The 25,173-nt window shown below is 45.3% G+C and overlaps 1 protein-coding gene and 1 pseudogene across 3 annotated transcripts in view; one reads left to right on the top strand and one right to left on the bottom strand.

Moving 5' to 3' along the window:
• Nucleotides 1–25,173, bottom strand: part of SPG7 (SPG7 matrix AAA peptidase subunit, paraplegin) — a 29,407-nt gene that overhangs the window by 2,514 nt on the left and 1,720 nt on the right. For 2 of the 3 annotated variants that reach the window (XM_036231556.1, XM_036231558.1), the window contains exons 2-16: nt 24,917–25,019; nt 23,601–23,690; nt 21,128–21,369; nt 18,170–18,309; nt 16,740–16,842; nt 15,372–15,497; nt 14,847–15,009; nt 14,290–14,463; nt 8,231–8,355; nt 7,365–7,467; nt 6,748–6,858; nt 4,881–4,996; nt 2,496–2,691; nt 1,749–1,915; nt 1,127–1,204 (exon numbers count right to left, since the gene is read on the bottom strand). In XM_036231556.1, the coding sequence (XP_036087449.1) occupies nt 1,127–1,204; nt 1,749–1,915; nt 2,496–2,691; nt 4,881–4,996; nt 6,748–6,858; nt 7,365–7,467; nt 8,231–8,355; nt 14,290–14,463; nt 14,847–15,009; nt 15,372–15,497; nt 16,740–16,842; nt 18,170–18,309; nt 21,128–21,369; nt 23,601–23,690; nt 24,917–25,019 (2,037 nt within the window). The remainder of the gene's footprint in view (nt 1–1,126; nt 1,205–1,748; nt 1,916–2,495; nt 2,692–4,880; nt 4,997–6,747; nt 6,859–7,364; nt 7,468–8,230; nt 8,356–14,289; nt 14,464–14,846; nt 15,010–15,371; nt 15,498–16,739; nt 16,843–18,169; nt 18,310–21,127; nt 21,370–23,600; nt 23,691–24,916; nt 25,020–25,173) is intronic. The other variant, XM_036231557.1, reaches the window with a different exon arrangement.
• LOC118611722 lies at nt 3,239–3,357 on the top strand (annotated as a pseudogene).

Genomic DNA, 25,173 nt, shown 5'->3' with positions numbered 1-25,173 from the left:
ACAGGTTTCTGTCACCCCCAAACTAGGGCAACTGCTTCCTCTATGTAGCTGCTCTAATGCTAAGCCCTGTACTCTACTGAAGTGTAAGTCGACCCAGTGCAAACTGAAGCAGGATATCCTTGGCCCCCCAACAGAAGCCTGAGTCCTGTCAAGCAGCAGTGACAATGCACATGTGACGCCAGGGATCTTGTTAAAGGCAGTTTCTGGCTCAGCAGGTCAGGTGGGCCTGAGATTCTGCACTGCCCACAACTCCTGGGGAAACTGGTGCTGCTGATCTGCGGTAACACTTGGAGGACCCGACACATGCAACTCCCAAGCTGGCAGAGCCTCACATTAATGAAACAATGGCCCATCAACCAAGAGCTGCCCTCCTCTACTAGGGACACAGTAACTTCACCTCTGGGGTCAAGAGGTGATTCCAAACCCAAAACCTAGTCTTACTGTAAGAAGATATGACCTGTCCCTAACACTGCCACAGCTGTCCATCAATGACCAAAAAAAAGTGATAAACTGTCCCAGCCAAGAGCCTAAGGAGATGTGATGACTAAATGTAATTGGGGGAGGGGAGACAGGAATAGGATAGGGAAAAGCTAAGGAAATCTGAATAAGTGTGGAGTTTAGTTAATAACACATCAATATTGGTTTACTATGTTTTAAAAAAAATGCAACATACTAATGGAAGATGTTAACAATAGAGAAAACAGGTGTGGGGTTTAAGGGAACGCTATTATATATGCAAACTTTTTGTAGATTTAAACTATTCTAAACTTTAAAATTTAATTTTTAAATTTCAGGAAAAGTTAGAGTTGGAAAAAGATTAAATAAAACTGCCCAAACAATAACTGCTGATGCTAAGCAATGGGTACAGGCGGGTTTATTATGTTGTTCTACATTAGGAATTGACTTGACATGTTCATAATAAAATGCTAAAAAAAATTATGGAAAATATTAGATTTCAGTTGGGTGGATTACATTGGTTCTATTGTTTTCTAAAGTTCTGTGTACATTTGAAGTATTCCATGAAAGGGTGACCAGCTAAGCCAGCACAGTACAGTGATGGTTAGCACCCTCCCCGCAAATTCTGGATGGTTAAGCAGATGCCTGGAGGTCAGACACCAAATCTCACCGCCTGCAGCTTGTCCAGGTTGTCCTGAAGCACCTTCTCGGTGTGCCTGTAGGCCTTAGCTACCAGCAGTCGAGCTTCCTGCGAATGAAAGGTCTGTAATGAGCACAGCTGACGACTATTCACAGCGTCATCTATCACCTGGTTCTGGCACCAAAGTAAACTGCCAACAGTCTCCCATCCCCATCTCACTCCCTGGGAATGCCCTAGTTCAGGATGCCTGCCCACCAGCCATCCACACCCACAAATACTCTACCAGCATCTGGAGGCTAGGGACCCTCTTTCTGTCCTCCATTTCTGTGGCTGCTTTATATGCTATTGTACCAGGTCAACTAGAGCTGCCCCAGGATGGACCAAACACTGCCGTGATCCAGTCTCCCAAGGACAATGCAGTGCATCCCTTTTGGCCACAGGGATCACTGGCACTGGCTGTCATTTGTTGTATTTATTTGATAAATACAACAGTTTCCCTTCATCTACAGTTTCATCAGGAGCCACAGAGGTCCTCATCCAAGAACAAATACTCAACAGCGTGACAACAGAGGCCAGGAGAAAAAGCCACAATGTGGGTGCAGGATGGAGCAGAGGCCAGCAGGAGGTGTGGCAGCGAGGGCTGTGCACTCACGTGGTCCATCATCTGCTGGAGGCCCTGGCTGAAGGGGCGCCGTCCAATGCCTGCAAGGCCCTCCTGAGCCTCAGGGAAGGAGATGGGCCCAATGGTTGGTGCCATCCCAAACTGCTTCACCATGGAGTAGGCAATTCGAGTGACCTTCCTCAGGTCATCCTGCGCTCCTGGAGCATAGTGTCAAGAAAAGGTTTCTTTGATGGTGGTGCCGAGTTCAGGGCACCTTGGGGACCCCACTGGCACACAGCTGAGCCTGACAGCGAATGTTTAGTCCCCATGGGATAACTGTATCCTATTACTGTTTCTTAAGAGTCTGGAAACTTTTTTAAATGCGTTGTTTAAAAAACAACTACTTAGAGTGCATAACTTGTGCTTGTTTCACCAGTTTTCCAGCACAAGTCCAGGTGTGCACAAGACACACCTGTCAACACTGAACCCCAACGTCAGAGAGATTGTGCAGGAAACAGTCTTCCACCTGCTGCATGGACATTCCAGTGAAATAACAGCTGAGAACAGCCAAGTTGTTTGAATTACCAATAATTAACCAATTAAATACGTTTATAGTCTGCATGTAAGTTTTTCTAATTAAATTTTTTAAAATGTCTTGCTTAGTTTCAAATCTCCTTTGACCACAAATCTTTTAAAAATCACTTAATGAAATTCAAAGTATATTTGCACCCTACTATTATTCAGATCCTTCCATCAGATTCACCGCCCTCCTCCTCATGCAGAAGGGATAATGGATATGAAAGCACTGTGAGAACGCCAGGGCCTGCAGGGCCTCACCAGAAGTAACCTTGTTGAAGGAGATGCTCTCCGACACACGGCCACCCAGGGCCATGCACATCCGCTCAAACAGCTGCTCTTTGGTGAAGAGATGCTGGTCTCTTGGGAGCATCTGAGCAAAGCCCAGTGCAGCATTTGTCCGAGGAGCAATGGAGACCTGCAGAACGTCAGGTGGCCCGAGTTAGCAGGCAGGATGCAGGCTTTAAAAATGAAGGTGGGGCAACGGGAGATCTTTAACTGGAGGGTTTCAAAGCAGTGGAGCAAATCTGCACTAACCCCATTTTTATAACAAGAGGATCCTATCATTAAAGGAAAGCAGCTCATACACTGTGGGTGTGACTCCCTTGAACGTTACTACAAATATATTAAGTAGAGAACAAAGACAGGGCCTCTTAGGTGAACCAACCAGGAGGTACAAGGACCATCGCCACCAAGCCCCCCACCATGGCCTCACACACCTCAACCAAGAGGCTACAAAGGGGGTATGGAGACTATCCTTGTCCTCGCCTCCCCCCTAAAACCCAATACCAGCTGTGCGCACAACTCCAGTGGGTCTAGGCCTAATGCCTGGGTAACAAGGAGACTCGGGCCTCAGGCGCTGTTTCTGAGGTTCATGGCAGCAGGACCGCCTCACAGTGCCCCAAGGATCAGAAGGGAAATTTTAAAACCCAACACTAAACTATAACTAAAAAGGCTAGGAATTTGTCTACAGCCATGCTATGCTGAACAAGCCTGATCCCGTCTGATCTCGGAAGCTAAGCAGGATCAGGCCTGGTTAGTACTTGGATCGGAGGCCACCTAGGAAGACCAGGTGTGGTAGGCATAAAAAATAAAGGATTATATGCTGACAAGGTTCTTGCAATCTGTGAGGTCAACCAAGGGTTGCCTTGCCTAGAAAAAAAAAAAAAGAAAGAAAGAAAAAAGAAAAAAAAATCTAAAAAGAAAAGGCTGGAAATAAAGACCAAACAGCAACAGAAACTCCAACATCTTTCCCTAGCAGAGTACGAGCCTTGGGAGGGAGCTTTTCTCATTATGACTAGTTTATGACTTTTAGCCATCAAATGAAGCAAAATTCCAAGACCAGGAAATTTAATTTTCTTAATAATTTTTTTATTTTTCGATTACAGTTGATATACAATATTCTATTCAAGTGTACAACGTAGTGATAAGACATTTACATAACTTACAAAGTGATCACCCTGATAAATTTAGTTATCTACTTGACACATGTAGTTATTATAATACTGACTATATTTCTTATGCTATACTTTATATCCCCATGACTACTTTGTAAAAACCAGTTTGTACTTCTAATCGCTTCCCCTTTTTTCATTCATTTCTTCTAATGCTCCTTAAGAACAGGACATTTTTAATTATGATATTTACTTCGTGGATTTATCTGCCATTACTTTTTTGAGATACTGCATTAAAATATTTATCTTGATTACTGAATTTTTTAGTGTCACACCCCAGGTGACTGTCCCCACTGCCTCACTCTGGGCCCAGCCCTGATTACCTCAGTGACTGCTGCACCCATCAGAGGTGACTGCTGCATACACTTGTCTCTTACAAAACACTAGACATCCAGCCCTCTGCTGACCACATAAAAGAAACTGGCCTGATCAGCAGGACTTCATCAAACATTAGGAGATTAAAAATCTACTTTGCTACAACTAACACCCACTGATTAACAGACATTAAACACTGACATACCAGGCAGAGAACTGCTACACTGTTCCCATGTTTGGGTCTTAGGGAATTGACTGTAGCTCCTTCCCAGCTGATGGAGCCGAAATACCTGCACAGGCTCCCAGTGGCTCTGCTCACTTAGGTGTGTGTGGAGGGTACCATGATAGTCTATGCCCTCGCCTTAACAGACTAGGCACCCATATTCCAAATAGTTATATATTCTTAATGGTCATTCAAGCATCTCCTGGTCATGGACCCACACATTTGGGACGAGCTGTCTATGATACTACCATTTGATACAAATAAATTTTCACCAAGTTCACAAATGTCTACATGAGCAGTGTTTTTTAAAATGTGTACTAAATTCTTAATTCCAAGACTGACTATAGATGAGGAGTGATACTCAAATGGTCGCGTGGCTTTCCAATGGTCATGTCCACAACTGGATCCCACTGGTTTAGATTTAAGACCTCCTGCCACCCTATGCATCCCGGGTGAGGGATCCTGCACGGTCACCTCCCACCTGCTCTCAGGTCCATATCAGCCCGTGCTTATTTTTCACCAAGTACAAACACATGGTGCTTCCAAGGTCACCTTAGTTCAAGGGCCAGCTGGGTGCATACCCTCCAAAACCCAGACCCTCATCTGACACCCTACCTTCATCACAGCCTCGGTGTGCTCCAGCAGCCAGCCAACCAAAGCATGGCCTGACTCATGAAACGCAACCACCTTCTGTTCTTCCTTTGAGAGGATCTTGCTCTTTTTGGCTGTCCCTGAAAGAACACCCAGGACTCTGAGTTCAGGCACACTGATAATCCTGCGTAAGTGTGTAAGAACCCTTCTTGATGAGCCTTGAGAGATTTTTACCTTGTGTCATTGTCAAAGTGAAGTTGTCACTAGATGTTCCCCTCCTGCATCTCAGGCCATGCTGACACCCACAACTATTCCTTACTATTTCTCCAATTTGAAGGGAAACTCATTAGGTAGGTGTTGGGGGGGCCATGTTTGTTTCCACTTCCTTAAATGGTACAACAATCAAACAGCTTCTGCAGGCTTTGCAGGTGGGGCTGTAGGGCTGACAGGATTAGCACAGGGCCCACACCAAACTCTAGTCTCTTGCTGGCACGGGCAGCTGCAGCCCCTGTGACTCTACAGTTCTTTTTCACCCTCTGTAGTTGACCACCTCTTACCTTGGTGACTTTATCTTACATTTTCCCTGTCCTTAAGTTCCCATTTAATGCAACCTGAATAAGCTCTAGGTTCAGGGTATTTACTGTATTATACTACTAGGACCATATACTGCTATCTACCGTAAAGTTATAAAATCTAAGACGCACTGCTTGTGGCAAATGAATCATTTCAGCAGAGCTGATTATATGGACATCTAACCATGAGATCAAGGCCTCACGAGATGGGCTTTACCTGAACACAAACATGTCCCAGCTCAGGCAGTCCACCCTGGAATAAGGAGAGGAGAGCTCAGCCTTGTTCTAAACACTGAATACCCAGGAGCAGTATTGTTAGTATTCACTTCAGTCTCTCCTGCTTTAATACTCTTACTGTACACTTATCAATTTCCATGTACAAATAAAAGGCTTACACAAAACCCAATTATAGTAAGAAATGGCAACTTTAATCACTTCTACCTGCACAAGTTCACTTCTTTCCCAAGCTGCAGGCTGGGAACCTGGTGGCATTCATCTAGATTTTAACTCAAAACTGTGGGTGACAGGCACACACTTCTAGTAGAGACAGCTCATGACAGAGAGAGCTCACTACCTACACACAAGGCCCACTACCTATATGTAGCACTGTGGTTCTCAAAAATCTATGGAAAGGAGAAGTTTCCCTTTTTAAAAAAATTTTCAGTGTCTTGGACTAATACTTTTTGGTCTGAAGCCTGTAAAGGACAAGATGCTCTGCTCATCTCTGAATGTTGTCACATGGAGCTATGAAAACTTCTAGATGCTTTCTCTAAGTTTCAGTCCTGCTCTCCTCATAGAAGTCCACAGACCCCATTTTAAGCAGCAATGCTTAAGCACTGACAGAAGCACCCCCAACCCTCACTGCCCAAACACCTCTCCCATTTCTATCCCAAGCAGAGCATGAATTTCAGCAGAGACGGAGCTGACCAGCAGAACACAGCCCTCAGCAGACACTCTTCGTTTTGGGGCAGTAGCAGCGCGGACCCCTGACGACATGTACAGTGGCTTATCCATCTGCAGTTGGTTCTCAGGCACTGCAACATGGCTGATGGGCCGAGCACTACTCACATTTTGGTTTGCAAGATTCTTTTATTTGTCTATTTGAAGAGTGTGCCTGTTCTTCAAACAGAAATCTGCAGTATTTTAAACTATGGAAAAGTCGGTCACATTGTAAAGCTCTGACTTCTAAAAAGAGAAATACTTTACCTATCTTCCTCTCATCCAGTAATTCTTTGTGGATCAGGTCCACACGTTTAAGTCTGACCCACTCCTTCCACCCCACCGTCACGAAGGGCACTTCTAGGGACTATGCCTCATACCTGCAATGACACGCTCCACGGCATACTCAAAGTTAAACGTGTGGACAGAAGTGTGGCCTTCCCGTGCTGCGTGCAGTGCAGCCTCGTTACAGATGTTGGCGATATCAGCACCTGTCAGAACAACAGGGGAGCGCAGGGTGTCAGCTCTGCTCCCTTGGGGCTTGAGAGGAGGGAAGAAAGGAGGGGCACACAAGCAGGTGAAGGGTGGTCAAGGGGCACGGTACAGGCAGAGAGGCGTGGTGAGGGCTGGGCGCTGGTGCTCATGCTCTCCTAGACTGAAGCCATTCAACACATCGGACCCAAAGAACCACCTCTTCACATCCACTCCCACCTTTTTCCGTCTTTCTGCCTTCTCCACTGCTTTACTGCACGACTGTAATCAGCATGCTTCCCAGAACCACTGCTGGGTTTTCCACCACCCAAAGTGGAAAAGTAAAGTGTCAGACAGCGCTTCTATCTTCTGCCTGGCGTGTGCATAACCTCGCTTCCACCTAGGCTATGCTGCCCTCAGGGCCCAGAGCAGGGGGTGAAGGGCACCCAAGAGAGGCCTGCACCCATGCATGCAGAAAGGCCTCCTGCCCTCCACCCTCAGAACTGACAGGAACCAGCCCCCATACCACTGAACCCTGGCGTGAGCTCCGCCAGGCGCTGCGAGTAAAAACTGCTGGCCTGGGTCAGCTTCAGGCTCTTCAGGTGCTGCTCGAAAATCTCCCGCCTTTCCTGCCAAAGACAGGGGAGGAGGATAGAAGCTTAGGTCTGACATGCCTGTCCCACTCAGGAGACATTCTCCAGAGATCATTCATTGTTTGTCATGACCATAGTTTGTGATACCAATTTAGAGCTGCAAGCGGCATTCCAAAATAAAAAGGAAGAAAAGGAAGCAACAGAAAAAAAGGCACATCGCACATAGCAAAGTTGTTCTGTAGAACCTCTGATTTGTGCACATTCTGTATCTCTAGACCCCAACGTAAACCTTTCCTACAGTTAGGAAGATGCGCAACCACCTTTCCAGAACCAGCATCCGAGGGGAGCCTCTAAACAAGTTAGATTCATCCTCCAAACTCTGTCCCTACCCATGCTAGTCTACCACACACACACGGGGTTCCTGCTCCCTCAGGGGCCACCACAAAGGCCCGGCCACCCAGAGGACACCCAACAAGAGGCCTTAGACAGAGGAGGTCGGTGGGGCCAAGAGATCACCAGGGCTTCCACCTGCTTTCAGAGCAGCAATACAGCTTGTGTTCCAAAACCATGTGGCACCAAGGACTTGAGCTGGTCAGGATGAGAATTTTGAGGCTCTCCAAACATGGGATAAGACTCAACCAAAATCAGTCCATTCAACCCCAGATGCTCAAGGATAAAGGGGAAAACAATGTGGGCGAACAAAAAAAAAGCTGCAAAACCCTAGGAAAAGTGGTAAGCTGAAGAAAGTCTGGACAGACAAGCACCACAGAGAACATGTGGCTGTACTGGCCATACTGACCTGGAGAGTGGGGAGGTCAATGAAGACATGTCGGTCCAGTCGGCCTGGCCTTAGCAGAGCATTGTCCAAAATGTCAGCTCGATTGGTGGATGCCAGGACGATGACATGGTCAGTGGTGCCCATTCCTGAGGGAAAGACAGCAGCCTTCAGGGTGGGGGCCCCTAATACAGTGGCCTTCCCCACAGGGTCTTCTTTCAGCGCATAGGACAGGAGAGATTTCTTGCCAGGGTACATGAGAAAAACCCAGGATCAGTCCTTCCCTGGGAGCTTTCCACTGAGATCACAAGAGCAAGAACTCGCCGGTTTTACTTCCTCAGAAGCAAAACTGCAGATGGGAATCCAGTGGAGAGTGGAGACTGTCTTAAAATCACCCTGACTTTTTAAACAAATTCAGAAACAAGAGCAAGTACCACCTGGCACTTGCAACATGTCAGCCCCTCTGCTCTATGTGCTCGCACTCCATTTCAGGAAAAGTAAAACTCTGACATAGGAAACGAGATGGCTAGAGGGAGGAGTCCTGGGCAGAGGCAGCTTCACTCCCCAGGAGCTCCTCCGTGCGGGGTGGTGGCGGAGAGAGACCCCACACCACACATTGCAGACTGCTAGCTGGGAAGGCCTGTCAAGACTCAACACTCACATTTCTGAAATGCCTTCCTTCCATAGGTCAAAGCTGTTAACACAGAAACCTGAAGCTATATACACAGTGAAAAAATGTTGAAAAATAGTAGGAACAGTGGTTGCAGAAGAAAAACAACAGCAGCGCAAGGGTGGACTCCATGTTAGTGAGCTCCAATCAGAAAGGAGAACAGTGACACCCAAAGCTCTGCAGCCACAAGTCACCTAGACATCCCTGCAGAACCCCGGACCTGATCACATGGACCACAGGGTGCAGACCTCATGGGGTTTTGTTTTTGAAACTCTGTATTTTGACATAGGTATAGATACACAGCAAGTGGCAAAAACAATGCAGAAAAGTCTCCTGCTCTGTTGTCTACAGGGCAGTAACTACAGTGCAATGCCAAAACCAGGAAACCCACACTGCAGTCGGGTGGCCGTATTTGACGTGAGCAGTCTTCCCACACACCTGTTTCTCTGTGTGCACCTCTTTCTCTGCAATTTTGTCACACAAGATTCCTGTAACCTCCACCATAATCCAGGCAGATTCCAACACCATGAAGATCTCCCTTTATGGTCACGCCCCTCCCCTCCCACTTTTCTAGCCCCTGGTAACCACTAATCTGTTCTCCATCTCTAGAATTTCGTCATTTTGACAGTCTCATATAAACTGAATCACACAACATGCAGCCTTATGAGGCTGGCTTTTTTTCACTTAGCATAATTCCTCTGAAATCCATCCAGGCACCTGTGTAAGAACCACTATTTCCTTTTTATTGCTGCATGGGAACCATGATACGAACTTATCAGAGCTTAACTATGTACCCGCTGAAGGACATCTAAGTTGTTTCAAATTGTCAGCTATTACAAATAAATGAACGTTGCTGCACAGGTGTTTTGTGTAAACATTTCTCTGGGATGAGCACCCAGGAGCGTGTCATATGGTAAGTGTATGTTTAATTTTTTCAGAAACTGCCAGACTGTTCCTTAGAGAGACTACACATTTCACATCCCCACTGGCAGTGTAGGAGATCCAATTCCTTCATATCCTCACCAGCATGTGCTGTTGCCACAATTTTTACTCTAGCTATCCTACCAGAGGAGTGTTTGTATCCATATTTCAGTAGAATTACTTGGTAGATGTGAACAAGCTTATTCTAAAAATTACATGACAAGGCAAAGGAAGGAGAGTATTTCAACACTGTTGGTCAAGAAGAGTGAAACGGGAAGACTCGCTCCACTTCTGTTGAGACTCTCGGGGCAGCTGTGTAGTGTGGACTCGGACACCAACAGGCAGACCAGAGCCCAAATACACTAGCTGAGCTCTGACAAAGGTGTGAAAGCAATTCCGTAGGGGAAGTGCAGTGTTATAAACAAATGGCGCTGGAGCAACTAGACGTCCACAGGCAGAAAAACGAACCATGACCAAAACTCACACCTTATACATGTATTAACGTAAAATAGATCCTAGATTAAAATGGAAAAGACCATTTGAATGGAAACTGGGGTTTCCTGTTTTCTAAGGACTCTATGCAAAATCGGAGTTGACATCCTATCACACTTTCCAGCACAGGGTGGCACTCAGTGCAAAGCCCTGTTTCTGCCAATCAAACTGTAAAAAGGTGACTGCCTGCAGGTTGCTTGACTGGGCCCAGTGCTCTCAGATGCAGGTGGCCCTCCCATGTGGTCTGGCAGTCCTGCAGGGCCTGCCCTGCCTGACCCACGAGGTGGGGACTTCTCTTCCTCGGTGAGCTTTTCCCACGGCCGGCACAACATCTGCTCCGTGCTCTGTACTTCAATGAATAGAAACTGCTCTTCTCCAAGAAGAAACAAAGACTCTTCAGACACAGCTGAAGGACTGAGAATGCTCAGCTGTGTCTGTGCACAAAGGAACTTGTTTGCTGCTGGCCTGGACCAACAAGAGGTCTTCAGTCGGGGATTCTGGGCACAAGCAAATCCTGGGGCGGAAGCAGCTCCTTTCATGGCAGCACAGAGAGATTCAGCTCAGAGGAAGATGCCATCTGGTAAGTGCTTCCTGGTGGGCTCAAGTCTGCCCAAAAAGGTGGCCTCTGTCTTCAGTGCAAAAAAAATATATAAGCAGAAAGAGACGTGCAGTACTTCCCATGGTCCTGAGCGCTCAGTCACAGTGCCAGCCAGTGAGAGGCTCTGCATTTGAGCCTCTTTATAAACATCAGGAATGACACTCTGTCACACGCAGAAGGGCATAGTACCATAGGTGAGGGCATGCACTTTAACCTGATTTTAACATCAGAAAACCATGGCTCAGAGAAGGGACCAGCATGAACACTTACAGAGTCCTACCACAGTCCACGAGCATGCCTGTGGTCCAAGGCTGGGGTAGGCATGTGTGTAGGAGACGAAGGACAAACACGGACATCACTGCACAAAGCAGGGCAGTGGGAACTGATGATGCATCAGGTCTGGATAGCCAACTAATTGTCTGATGACTTTTAAAAGACTGCTCTCCCCTTTGTCCATTGAGTATCACAAAGGTTAGTCATTCTTTAAGAGACAAACAGAAGCCATCGAGATATGGCACTTCTGATAGCAGAGTCATCACGTACACAATGCTGGGTCCAAGCATGGTTGGTCACAGCCGACAGAGACCTCAGGCTCCGGTACCCACAGGCCCAGCCCATCTGCCCACCTGCCCCACCAATGGCCAAAACCTCAGGGGTCGTTCAGATTCCTTCGGGATTACAAAACCACCTCTAGAAGCAAGCCCCAAAACCACAATGAAGATGACACACACTAAGAGATTATGGAAAGTGGTTCAAAAGAGAAGAAATTCCATTTGGTTTCATAAAAGGTGGAGACCCAGAGGATAACTTTTCAACTATAAAAGAGTGCCTCATTTGAAAAGCAGGTCTCACTCTCCACAGAGGGGCACTCACTAGAAGAACATTCAGAATTGGTCTGGCATACCCGCACCCAGGGGAGGAGTCTGGCACACCCAGCCCCAGGGGAGGGGTCCCTGGAACCTGGCCTGGAAAGTGCTCTTGTGGGGCCCCCATCTCTGAGGGTGGCTCTCTCGATATCTCTAAGACACCAAGATCTTTGGAAAAATCCTTCTCAGGAAAGTCTGCTCTTCATGTGGAAGGTGGCTCTTCAGATCTTGATTCTTTGGGCCATAAATAGTTTGTGAGCAAATGCTGATAGACAGCTGGATGAAAGACAGAGACAGGACACAGGAGGTCTGCAGGGCAGCTCTAGAGGGAACTGTTCTTATGGTTGAACAACATAGCCCCTTCCTCAGCTTTGTTACAAATTACACTTTGATTTTAAACCCAGAGAGCTTTCAGAGCTTACAAAATGCTTCCACATGAATCAATCCATCTGAACCGCTCAACAATATACAAGGAAAGGCCTTGCCATGCCCACCTGCAGCCATCTCAGTCCAAATCTCAGCACCAGGGACAAGGCGTGGTAATGCCGCAAGCAGTGACAGGCAGAGAGACTACTGTGTTGTTCCTGCCCCAAATGCCCAATTCCATCTAACTCTGAGAACACAGCACAGCATCACAGTGGGGATGTCCTTTAATGGGAGTGGACTGTAAAACTGCCATGGTCACAAAGATACAGAAACAGTCCTAGGCTGAAGAAGACCCAGGAAATAAGACAACTAAATGCAACATGTTGACTGAACTGAATCCTGGACCAGAAAAGGTACATCTATGGGCTGAGAGGCAACCCTTGTAGACGCCCATGTCCTGGTTAGCCCTCGAAACCTTGGGGGTAGGTATAAAAAAGCGGTCTCCAAACTTTTTGGCACCAGGAACCGGTGTTTCCATGAGAATAGAATGCCTGATGATCTGAGGTGGAGCTGAGGCAGAGATGCTAGCGCTAGAAAGCAGCTACAAATACAGATGAAGCTTTGCCCACTTGCTCACCGCTCAATTCCTGCTGTGCAGCCCGAGTCCTAACAGGCCACAGACCAGTACCGGTACATGGCCTAGGGATCGGGGACCCCTGGTATAAAGGAACGCTTTGACTGCTTCAGCAATGTTTTTGTTATTCTGGAATTATTTCAAAATGAGGTTAAAAAATTCTCCCTTAGTTACATACACTCAAACTCAACTGTCTGTATGCTAGCCAATAGTTACATGTCTTAAACAGTAAGAATATTTTAAAAGGGAAAATAAATACACAAATTAATGATTATCTTAGAACCAAAAATACATTGAGAGAAAAGTGTTTCCCTTATCTATAATACTTAAAATACATCTAGAATTCTGATTAAAGAAAAGCTAAAAATGGATCTTACACAGCTGGGTCATAAAGAAATATTTGTATGCCCATGTTCGCAGCAGGATTATTCATAATAGCCAAAAGTATCCGTCGACACATGAATGAATAAACAAAAATGTGGTCTATTTATACAATGGAATAATTCAGCCTTAAAAAGGAAGGACGTTCTGACACATGCAACAAAACGGATGAATATTGAGGACATTGTGCTCAGGGAAATCAGCCACTCAAAACAGAATAAATACTGTGTAATTCCACTTATATGAGGTCCCTAAAGTGGTCAAATTCAGAAACAAAGGAGAAGGATGGGAGCCAGGGACTGGGGGAATGGAATGGGAAGTTAGTGTGTAATGGGAACAGTTTCAGTTTGAGATAATGAGAAAGTTCTGGATATGGATGGTGGTTATGGTTGCACAACAATAAAAATGTACTCAAAGCCACTGACCTAACTGTACACTGAAAAATGGTTAAGTTTTATGTTGTATATATTTTACCACAATAAAAATAAACATATATCTACACACACAAAAAGAGGATCTTATAAAAGTAGTTCAAAAGAAAACAATGACCTTTACTGGGTCATTTCCATTAAAAAGAAAAAGGAGTTGTGTAGAAGCCAGTCCAGAGGTCATTTTCTAAAGCAGCAAACCCAGACCTCCCCCAATGTGACAGATGCATCAGTGTCCATGAACGTCCTGCTCCATCCTCCAGCTGGGTCACCTTTCAACCAGGCAGCATACAGAGACGCACACAACAGCACAATCGACTAGACTCAATCGAGACTGAAGAACATCATCACAACCTGACCTGCCATTTGTATTCCTACTTGTTTTCCTTTTTCATTTTTTATTTTTTTACTATTGCCTTTTTTAAAAATTAAAAAAAGTTCCTTGAGTGCAGTAAGATAATAAATAGTTCTTAAACTGATCTTGTTTCTAGTTATTATCCGTTAGACAATGGTCCTCTATGTGCTGTTATCACCCTCACCTGTGGCAGGTGGTAAGGCAGAGAAACAGTAGAGACCAGTGACTGGAGAAAAATAAAATGCCTGTGAGTATTAGTGGAAGGTTCCTGAATAACAAACATAAGCAGCGCAATCCATCTAGAAAATGACTGTTCTGAAAGAGTCGGAAACCCTTCTCCTTACACAGGGGTGGCCGGTGGCCAGCACTCACCATCCATTTCCACCAGAAGCTGGTTTAGGGTCTGTTCCTCCTCTGTGTTGGAGAAGCCGGACATGGTGGTGGAGCGCTTCTTGCCCACAGCATCGATCTCGTCAATGTAGACGATGCAGGGGGCCCTGGCACGGGCTTCTTTGAAGAGGCTCCGCACACGGGCAGCACCGAGGCCTGAGAGGACCAGGGAGCAGACAGATAATGAGAGATGAACTACCCTTGGGCCAGTGACCAGAGCTGTCCACTATGGGTGATGAAATCTCAGCCAAGTGTCCTCTCATGCAAACAGAGCCAGGCTCTGTCCCAGCAGAGGTCACCCTGGAGGACGCTCACCCTCCTAGACTCCCAAGGCCACAAGTAGACACAGCTTCAAAGAACATCAGCACCCAATTCTCTACATAAACACAACGTTTTCTGTAATATGGGTTTCACTTTTTTTCCTCCTCTATTCTCCCCATTTCCTTATCAATTCAGCCACCTGAGGGAGGACGTGAGAAAGGGCCATCCTGGACATATGGTCAGGTGAGCCTGTCTGCAGCCTCCTAAGCAATGCCTACCTCCAATGACCTCCACGAACTCCGGGCCAGCCATCGCCAAAAAGGGCACCTGGGCCTCCGTCGCCACTGCCTTGGCCAGAAGTGTCTTCCCACAGCCAGGGGGCCCGAGCAACAGTGCGCCCTTTGGAACTTTTGCACCAAGCTGAAGGAAGCGCTCTGGACTCTAGAAAAGCAGCAGATAACGTGACACTAACCAAAGGTGTTTCAGAGAGAATTTTCAAGAAATGACACCTATGAAGGTCAGCTCATGTACTGACATGAATTAGCTACAATACACATGATTCTGGGAAAAGCCAGTATCCCAGATGGTTCCAGTGTGATCACTGATGGACTCCCAGCCCTTCTGCTGGTGAACAACTATGCATCTGACCTGTGCTGCCCGTTTAACAGGCACCAGCACGTGGAGCACATGCATGTCCGCTCCTCAGCAGGGGGAGTTCCCATGCAATGCACACATCTGATCAGAGTAGCTCTCCCCTCTGGGGGAGAATTCATGCCCATATTCTGCTGGGTGCATGAGCTCACCTTTAGATAATCTACAAATTCTTTGACCTCCAATTTGGCTTCGTGCATTCCTGCCACATCTTTGAAGCTGATTCCCTTCCCCATCTTGCCATCCACAATTGTGAAACGAGCCATTTTAAGCTGATTCTGGGCAGAAAGAACAAAGGGCAGAGCATTGCGAATTCTTAGAGCTAGAAGATGAGCAACCCGGTACTGGCTTCCCATCCTGCCCCTGCATACACACCTTCCCTCCGCAAGGAGCCCACACCCTCTCCACTCACAAAGACAAGCAACAGCTAAGGTCACATTTCAGACATACAAAAAGAAATGTTTGTTTTATATCATTAACAGTAAAAAAGTTCTCTAGCATCTAGCAATTTGCCTTTAAAAAAAAAAACCCTAAAACTCCCCCACATACACTAGGTAATTTAACAATGTCTTTTGTATAAACTATCATATATTTCTATATGATTTTCCCCACTACTGTGTAATTTATTTGTCTGATTATAAAAGTAACGGAATAACACTCAGTTCTGGGGAGTCTTGGTAGGAATGTTAACTGGTAAATTTCCAGAAAACAATCAAGCAGGACAGATAAAGGTCCTAGTGAGATGTGTTAAACTTCAGCCAGTCTACTTTTAGGAAGGCGCTATGAGAAAATAAGATAGGTTTATGTGCATGGAATTCATCAGAGTATTATTTAAACACGATAAAAATAAATAGCCAAAAATATGCAAGAGTTATCAAACTGAGTAAAATATGGTACAACCCCACAAGACACCATGCTGCTATTAAAAGTAAGGGTTTAAGTTTCGAGCCACAGAGGAATACAGTCCCAAGCTAAGTGGAAACAAGGAAGTGACACTCTGTGTCCCTGCCTATTATGGTTCCCAAGGAGGGAGCAGGAGGTACTCTCTGCAGACTTCTTCCCATCTCCCCCACCCCTCTGCTGATATGGCCAACTGGCCACAAACAACCTAAAGGAAGGGGAATTGTTATAATGAATGACACAACAACAGGATAATATTTTTAAAGTGTATTATGGATGTCCTTTTAAAAATAACTTTTAAAAATTTCTCAGTGTCTTAGCTACTAATGCCCAGCTGATGCTGAAAACTGCAGAATAAGCTGCCCTATAACTCCCGTGGCTCAACCACCCCACCATTTGGGGGGAGGGGCCCTCAGTTAAAGTTGGTTACTATACACCCTCCAGTCAACCAAACAGAAGGAAAGATGAACTGCCAAAATATGACTCCTAGCTGTTCTCTGCAACAGGTTAATTTTCACTGTATACTTATTCTGTTGTTTACAGGAAAAGTATTCAGCCAGAACAAATAGAGAAAAATTCTAAGTCTACAAGTTCAATGAGATGTAATTTGTATAACTTACAAAAGCACTGAATCCTCCTTCCCGTCCTGTCATTCCAGCCAGACGGAAAACATACCATAGAATGGCCAGGCCCACCGCTGTCATCCCCAAGGCATAGAGGGCACTAGTGGTAGAAAGAGAGGCAGTTACTGGCTCAAAAGTGACCACCAGGAAGCTGATAGTCATGTCTAACAAAGTCAGAGACATTTCAAAGATAAGAAAAGCAACCCTTCCCTTAAGAGTAATATGTAGAACAAATGGTCATGAAAATGGGTTTCCCTGTCCAGTTCTCACCAATCATCCTCTTTCACAAAGTTTTCCCAAGCTGTCTGGACTGTGGGAACACTGGAGATACAGTATCTAGTGACAGCACGAAGCCAGAAGAGCTGACATCGCACACTCACCCCATTATCTAGAGCAGTGGTCCTCAACTTTTTTGGCACCAGGGACCAGTGCTCCTATGAGAATCTAATGCTTGATGATCTGAGGTGGAGCTGAGGCAGTGATGCTAGCATTGGGGAACAGCTGCAGATACAGATGAAGATTTGCTCACTTGCTGGCCGCTCACCTCCTGCTGTGTGGCTCAGTTCCTAACAAGACATGGACTGGTACCTATCCATGGCCTGGGGGTTAAGGACCCCTGATCTAGAGCCTTGTGATAATTAACAAGCCGACAAGAGTAGGTTTTCACATTTGATATATTTTGTTTCCAAAAGCAGACTATTAATTTTGGTTAGTAAGGCAGAACAGAATAAGCCTAGAATAAAGAATACACCACCCTAGGGTGTCAGCCCTCCACATGAAGAAGAAAAGTTACCCTCTGTCCTGTACCCCCATCATTCCTACAACAAACCAGAGATGCAGCCTCAGAGCCCTGAGCCTCAGGAGCCAGTGGGCTGTAGAATTTATAGACCCATCATTTCACAGGTGTGCTTGCAGTCACTGGCATTCTGCATCTTATCGGAATTACAAAGCATGTCGAGTCAACAGTAAACCTCTTTGCACACAGCTTTTAGCCACTGTTGGTCCCAGTGTGAAGTCAGAACCCCAACTGTGCTGACTGATCTGCTCCCACTAAGGAGTCTGCAGGCACAGAGCCCATGGGCCCCACGTGGTCTCTGTTTCTCTCCGCAACATGAAACCAAGAATTTCTGCTGGACATCTGTGTTTTGCCCTTTTCTATTCCATTTTCCTATTTGTAGAAGAAAGCAACCCCACAATGTGCTAAATTCAGAAATGCAAGAGCAACTAAAGAAAGTGACTAAAACAAATTCCAACAGCCTCACACACTTCCATTTCCCAGCTTTATGTCATCTACCCTCAGGTTTATTTACACTCCCACAGGGGGTCTAGGTAACTGTAATTAACTGAGGTTTTCATTTGTGGTTTGTTTCTCACATTACAAAACCAAGCCTGTTCAGTTCAGGAGCCAACAAAAATGATCAACATACTTTCCAAAGAATCCTGTACGTTTATAGGAAACCGGGATCCTATCCTTGCCTTCGATATTCAGCTCATCTTCAGCAGCTCGAAGTTTCTCTTCAAATTTGTCAATATTTGCCACCTGCATTCGGTACATCAAGGCCAGCCTCTGGGGGCAGAAGGAACTGTGAGAGTGACGAACAGGACAGACTGCAGATCCCTCAAATATACAGATGCCATTTAGAAACCACTTCCAAGTCTAAGGAGTTTTAGTTTTCTCAAACATGATTACAACAAAATTTCAATAGATATGTTTTCTTTATTTTAACTAATAGGAACATTCTAAGAAAACAGAAGGAGGTGTGTGCATTTTAAACTCAGCACCCTGCCTCACTCAGCCGTGCATGCAGAGCACAGAGACACAGTGACAAGACAACAATTCTGGACCGGGTACGCACAGTCCACTTAACTGAGAAATTCAAGTGCTATGTTTAACCACTGGCTGAATCTGAAATTCAACTAAAAGGATGTCTTTTTTGCTCAGTAAACCTTTCGTAAATAGAGACGAGACTAAGAAGAGTGACAGGACAAGTTTCCTGAAGTGAAATCACCACCTCCCCCAGGTACAGAGGCTTCAAAGGAGGAGACCCAACACCAGGCCAGGAGTCCACACTGGGTCCCCCAAGTCCCTTCTCAATGAGATGACCTGGTCACAGGGATCGGTTGTTCCTGGGCTTGTATGAAACCGCCAAAGAACAAACATCTATGCAACCTACAAAGGGCAGGAGCACGAGTGGGGCGGTCCTTCTCCTTCCCACCAGTGTGCACCGTGTCGCACCAGTCCGAACTCATTTTCCTAAGAGCCTGGTGCACACAATGTCCATAGTTAAACTGTTCCAAGCTCAGATTCTAAACACACTTAGAATTTAAACTGAGCAACCAGATTTCCGCCTGGCTCTTAAGAGTCTCAGACTTCTTGCAGAATGACTGTCACTATGAGAGAGCAGCCAGTCAGAATCCAGCTTGTGAGGTAATGGGCCAGGTGGAGACGCAGACAAGAGGACCCACCAGTTAAAACACAGTGCCCATGATCTGTGCTACAACATCTGGTGGCCTTGGTTGCCGGGTTAACCTAATGGACCCCATATGTTTGATCTAGACTTCTTCAATGCTTCAATCACTCACCCCTGGCCTGGTGGTATAACTAGAATCACCAATTTGCACAGAAGGAGAAAACGTAGAAACGACTCTCTTTCTATACCAAGATCTAAGAGCACAATGTATGTCTCCAGAAGCCAATTCAATTCCCACATTCTCTGTAAAGCTTTCTCTGGTCACCTGGGCCTGAATCATCCATTCATTTACGCAAGGCTCTGCACCACTCGTTTCTGAAGTGCTCCGGAATTTAACTTTTACTGTTTAGCAGACTATGTGTTGATCTTATCACCCCATCTAAATTACAAGCCCTTATACACTGACAGTCAGCTGTAAACACTGTGCTGCACCCACAGCCAAGCATGCTCAGGCAGGACAAGCACTCCACTGCCAACCCAACCCTATTCAAAAAACAGAGTGGAGACTGGAGTGTGCATAGGGTGTGCTCTGGGATACCACGCAATCCTTTACTCCAGGGAAAGGAGTCAACCCATGTTCCGGGTAAGCAGAGTGAATCAAAGCCAGAATGTCTGTCTCCCAGCATGGAGAAAGGGAATGATTTTTCCTGGTCTAGTTTTTCCACTGTCCAAACTTTTAACCAAAAAAAAAATGGAAAGAAGGGGTACGGGGAAGGTAAACGGGGGAAATAATTTAAATAATTTCTTCAATTAAAAAAATAATAAAAATTTTTAAAAATGGAAAGAAACTGAAGAAATATGAAAATTAAATATAAGTCATGATCCTTGACTGGATCCTGGATTAAACACACACACACACACACACACACACACACACACACACCCAGCTCTTAAGGCTAGTACAGAAGAAACTGAGAAACATGAACAGGAAAAGTGCTTTAGAAAATGCTCTGGTATCAGTGTTACCTTTCTTGGGCCTAATGATGGTGCTGTGGTTATTGGAGAACAAGAAGGAGGGAATCAGAGAGTGGAGAGTGATTCATTTTCACGCCAGAGTTTTCACATAGTCAAGCTTTTGGGACCTAGTTCCCATATGCCCCACCTCACTTTCCAGCAGTGCCAGAAGACTAGGCCACTGTCACTAGGTGTGTGTCTGTTTCTCCCCATCTTTGATGCCCAACCCTCTACGTGGTACAAAATCCCACCCCGCCCCTCTGCCCCCTCTGCACTGTCTGTGCCATCTCTCCTCTCGCTGCTCACAGCTCTCCAGTTCTGACCACGCTGAGATGCACTGCGCTCCAGGGGAGAAGTGGTGGCGCCTAACCTGGGAAACGAGCATGGTCCCTCTCATTCCCTTTCTTTCCTGCTCCTCAAGGCCAGTCCTTGCCTGCCTCCTGTCTCTTAGACACCACCCCCTTCAAGTGCTGTTAGTTTCCTGTCCCCACCTCCCTGAGAGGTTTCTGCTTGGCTGATCCCAGTCACCTCAACTCACCTGCATCTGCCAAAGCTACCCTGTGTGCTGACCTCCAGCCAGCACCGCACTACTCGCCCAAACCGATGGAGTAAAACCTTGAGGCTGTAGATGACCCCTCTTTCCTTAGTCCCTAGTGCCAGGGAGTCACCACTGTGGCCACTATGTCACTACTCCCATCTCCTCTTCTCTGTACTCAGCTACCACAGCAGCTGTGGATCCCACAAGCTTCTGTCTGCAGACCACATTGCCTCTCCCCATTTCAAGCTCCATCTTAGTGGCCACTGCTCAAAAACCTTCAACAAATCCTTTAAATCAAGATACTCACATCTTATTTTAGGAAAACCTAAAACATGACAACCAAACAAATGGGGGCGGGCAGGGACTGAGGGAAAAGGGGTGTCTCTAGGTCTCTCCAAGCACGTGCCCTTGCCCTCACTCACAGGCCGCCCGAACACCACGGCTCCAGGGTACAGGTACACTTCCACCACGTCGCTCTCAGGCACCACCTGGACCCGCTGCACCTCACCCTTGGCCAGCATCTCGTTGACAAAGTCGTTCCAGGAGATATTGCCCCCACTGGTGCTGAGCGCATTCAGCAGGCTCATGACAACGGCGATGACAAACAAGGTGCGTAGCCGCTCGCGGTACATCTGGTCCTCCCTCTCCTTGCGCCTCCTCTCTTCTGTGAGCAGGGACCAAAGGAGTGTTAGACACAGGCAGCAGGCCAAGTCTGCCCTCTGTGCCCTACATCCTGTCAGGAAGACTCGGCACTGAGATGGCAGTCTCTCATCTTCCATAAGATCCTGCATATTGGCCTATTTTTCAATAAAGTGATTAGAGGCAGACACTAATCACAAGCTATTCAAGGTCACCAAAAGAGGTCCCACCTGCTCAGATAAGAGGAAACCATTTTTAAAGTCAAAAACCTTCCTAGAACCACCATACGGTACAACTATACAGTAAACTCCTTCACTGAAAGCACATCTGACCCAAGCTATGATGAATTCAGGCACCCCAGGTTTCATTAGATACTAAACATCATCAACAGAGTATTTATGGAACATGTATTTAAGTTATTAACAAAAACAACAAAAAAATACCCTTACCAGCACCTGCCTTATGAAATAACAGCCCCGACCCCTTTGAAGATCCCATGTGCCCGCCCAACTGCACAACTCCTATTCTGAACTAATATATCAGAATAACATTCAAATAAGTTGTATGCCATTCATCACGATAACATTTGAAAACAGTACATTTAAAGAGTGTGAGATATATCATTTAGTTTAGACATATATTAGGGACCAACTTAATTCTAGAATATTCTCAAAGACCAATTCTTTTTCTGATCCATCAGATAAATCCCCCTGAATCACATTATTCAGTTATATATACCCTATTTGGGAGATAGACAGCTTCATGCTCAGTTCTTGAGAATGGAAAAAAGACTCAGCCCTTGATCTTGAGACATAAGGACTCAGGCAAGGTGAGTCAATCTCAGCAGGCAGTGGACAAAAGAATGCTCCCGGAAGCGGGCAGTGAGAGAGAAACCTTTGGGGATGGACGAGGAGTACACGGAGTCACTTCCCTTGCTCTCAGATGAGTAATAATTCTTTAGAACCCATCTATGTCCAATATTTAATTTTCAGTCTTGTTTTCTAATTAACAATGCTTACAGTCATCACACTAGTGAGAGCACTGACCTAAATGAGGCTTAAGCCAACATCTCCCTTTTAGAGCCTTTCTATGATCATGATGTCTATTTTTGACACATTTAAGACACCAAACTTGTGAGTGAGTCCCGTGTTCCTGGCTGAGTGGCTGCAGTGCACAAATCAAGTGTCATTCCTCACTGCTCTGCAGATAACGCCCCACCACAACCCATGTGTAAAGGGTCTGAAGCAATTGTGACTCCCAAGCATCTGATCATAAAATGTGAAGCAGGTCTATAATTTTCAAAAAATACAGATTGGTGTTAAATAAAACAGCTTTGTACTTTAGCAAGAACTTCTAAAACAGAAACAAAAACAAAAACAAAAAAACAGCTTGGATTTGAACTCCAATAAACACCGCTTCCATTTTCTTCACAAAAGTCCAATTCCTTACTGTTGAATTGTATACCTGAAACTTACTAGATTTTATTAACCAACATCAACGTAAAACAAAAAAATCTTTTCAAATAAAACCCAGCCTGGTGTTCTCACACGGAGCAGTGCTCCTAGCACAGGCTGCCACCCCACCCGCTTTCATTTATTCATAAGAGTTAGCAGTTCCTATTATCATCAGCCCTGCTAGCCACCTTTCACCTTAGAGGACAACTCAGTTCAAACTTACCTTTTTATTTCTCTCATCCTTTACATGATCATCCAGTCCCAGAGTAAAGATGAGACTTAAGATTGCAAGTGAGGTCACTGTGAACCAGGGTTGGGGGCTGGGACAGGAATTAATTGGCACAGAGCAGTCCTCTTATAGGACAGTGATCTCTCATTCTCCTTCTTTAAGGCCACACACTGTCCCCTCCTCTCCTCTGGGGGCTGCTTCTCAAGCGTGGAGACAGTGGCAACACTAGGTAAGCATACGGATGAGTTCGGCCAAGGAGTCCTGCCTTCCTGCCCACCCAGAACCAAGTTCAGGGTAGATTTGAGATTCACTCTTTCCATGCACAGAAATGGCACCTGCTTTTAGGCAAGGGACATAGGTGCTGACAGAAGCATCCCTCAAAGGACAGGCAGGAAGGATCCAGTAATCGCACAGAGATTGGGGACAGGTGTGCTCAGGGGGAGGCGAACACAGGTGCCTGGGCTTGCCTTAACTTTTAAGAAAGGTTTCCTGCTGCTTAGACTAGAACATGCATATGCATGTGAAGACAACCAAGCTAGCCATTATTCCAGAACATCCGATAGACAGATCTACCTTCATCATCTCCAGGCGTCCTCCCTTTGGATTTATCATGGTCCTTAGTCTTCTGCTTCTTCCTTGAAATGTTAAAATAGTAAGTGCCACCTACAAGGAATAGGAAAAATGTTTAACAATCAAGATGTGCAGCTATAGGGGGACACAGTAGAAGAGTATGTTCTCAAATAACCAAATCAAACCAGAAACTCTGAAACCAACATCCACAAAATTTAAAAGTTTGAGATAAAGTGTTTTCATTCTTCGTAAAGAATTTACAAATTATAGAATAACTATTTCAACGTATGAAGTATCTTTGTAATTTAGTCAATGTGAGGGAATGAAAATTAGTTACGAACAAATTTGAGAAAGTGTCATGAATTTGTTGGAGAACAATCCCTTCAATACACGCAGTCACTCTGAATGAACTTAAACAAATAAACACCACAAGTGGCTTTGATACACACAGAAAGACAGCAACCCAACTGCCATCACCACCAAGACAGGACCATATAACAGTCCTCACACAAAAGGCTGTCTTGTCCAAGGTCTGAACAAATCAAGTGTTTAAAAAGGGGGTGGGAAGGGGGGAGATTCTCATAACTATAACAAAGATTCACAGATGTTAACAGAATCACAAGTGAAACTACCTTGATGACCACTAGACATGGTTCAGGCTGTTTAGAGAGTGAAATGTGTGCCACTGGGTGCATGTGTAGATTTAAATGAGAAAACACAGACAGCAGATGTGCAAATTGCAGCCAAGTCACAGCTCTCCCTGACCATGTGTGGGTACCAGGCTGTTTCATGTACAGTAGAATTAGAACACTTTACTTTTTCCCTGTTCCAAGTGGATAAAGGGGAGAGCAAAATTTCAATCCTTAAAGTCCTTTGACCTAAGGTGAAGAGTGACAGAATGATGTTACAGTGTCTCACTAAAAAGTGCGACTCTATTTTGAGAGCAAATTATTTCCAGGTTTTTAGTTACCTTCTGGATATAAAATACATAAGCCACTCTGTACATCCTTACAGATGTTCTCAGAGCTGGCTAGAGAATATGACAAAGCTTTTTCAAGCAGCCTGATTATTCCTATACACCAGGATCTTCAAAAAAAAAGACATAACTCAAAATAAGCAAAAATGGCCTGTTCAGACTTTAGACAATCTTTCTTTCTGTAAACTTCATTTCAGAGTATCAAAGGGCTCATGATAAATAGAAGTCAAACCTCCTGTTAGCGATTTTGTTTTTCTGTCAATGTCAAATCAGCAACATTTTTCTAATTTATTCAAAAATGGTGCAGGTTCTGCCAGTCATTTGTCTTTCAACAGATACACACCTAAAAGCTTCCAGAGTCTGACTGGGTTCTGGACAAGATGCTGTTTCAACAACAATCCATGGATCCCTTCAAAGGTAGGGGTTAACTGTCGCAATTGCAAACTCTGAAAAAAAAAAAAAAAGATGCAATCAGTCACGCCAACATCACAGAACACCAAAGCAACGTGAACTAATTCCCTGATGAAAAATCTTTTCTAAAAAGCTCAAATATTTATTTGTAATGTTTATATTGCCCTGAAATATGAAGTAATAGTCTTA

Source organism: Rousettus aegyptiacus, unplaced genomic scaffold (genome assembly GCF_014176215.1).
Source record: "Rousettus aegyptiacus isolate mRouAeg1 unplaced genomic scaffold, mRouAeg1.p scaffold_m13_p_14, whole genome shotgun sequence".
NCBI lineage: Eukaryota > Metazoa > Chordata > Mammalia > Chiroptera > Pteropodidae > Rousettus > Rousettus aegyptiacus.
The sequence above is the reverse complement of the archived record's forward strand: the minus strand, read 5'-3'. Positions and strand labels throughout refer to the sequence as shown.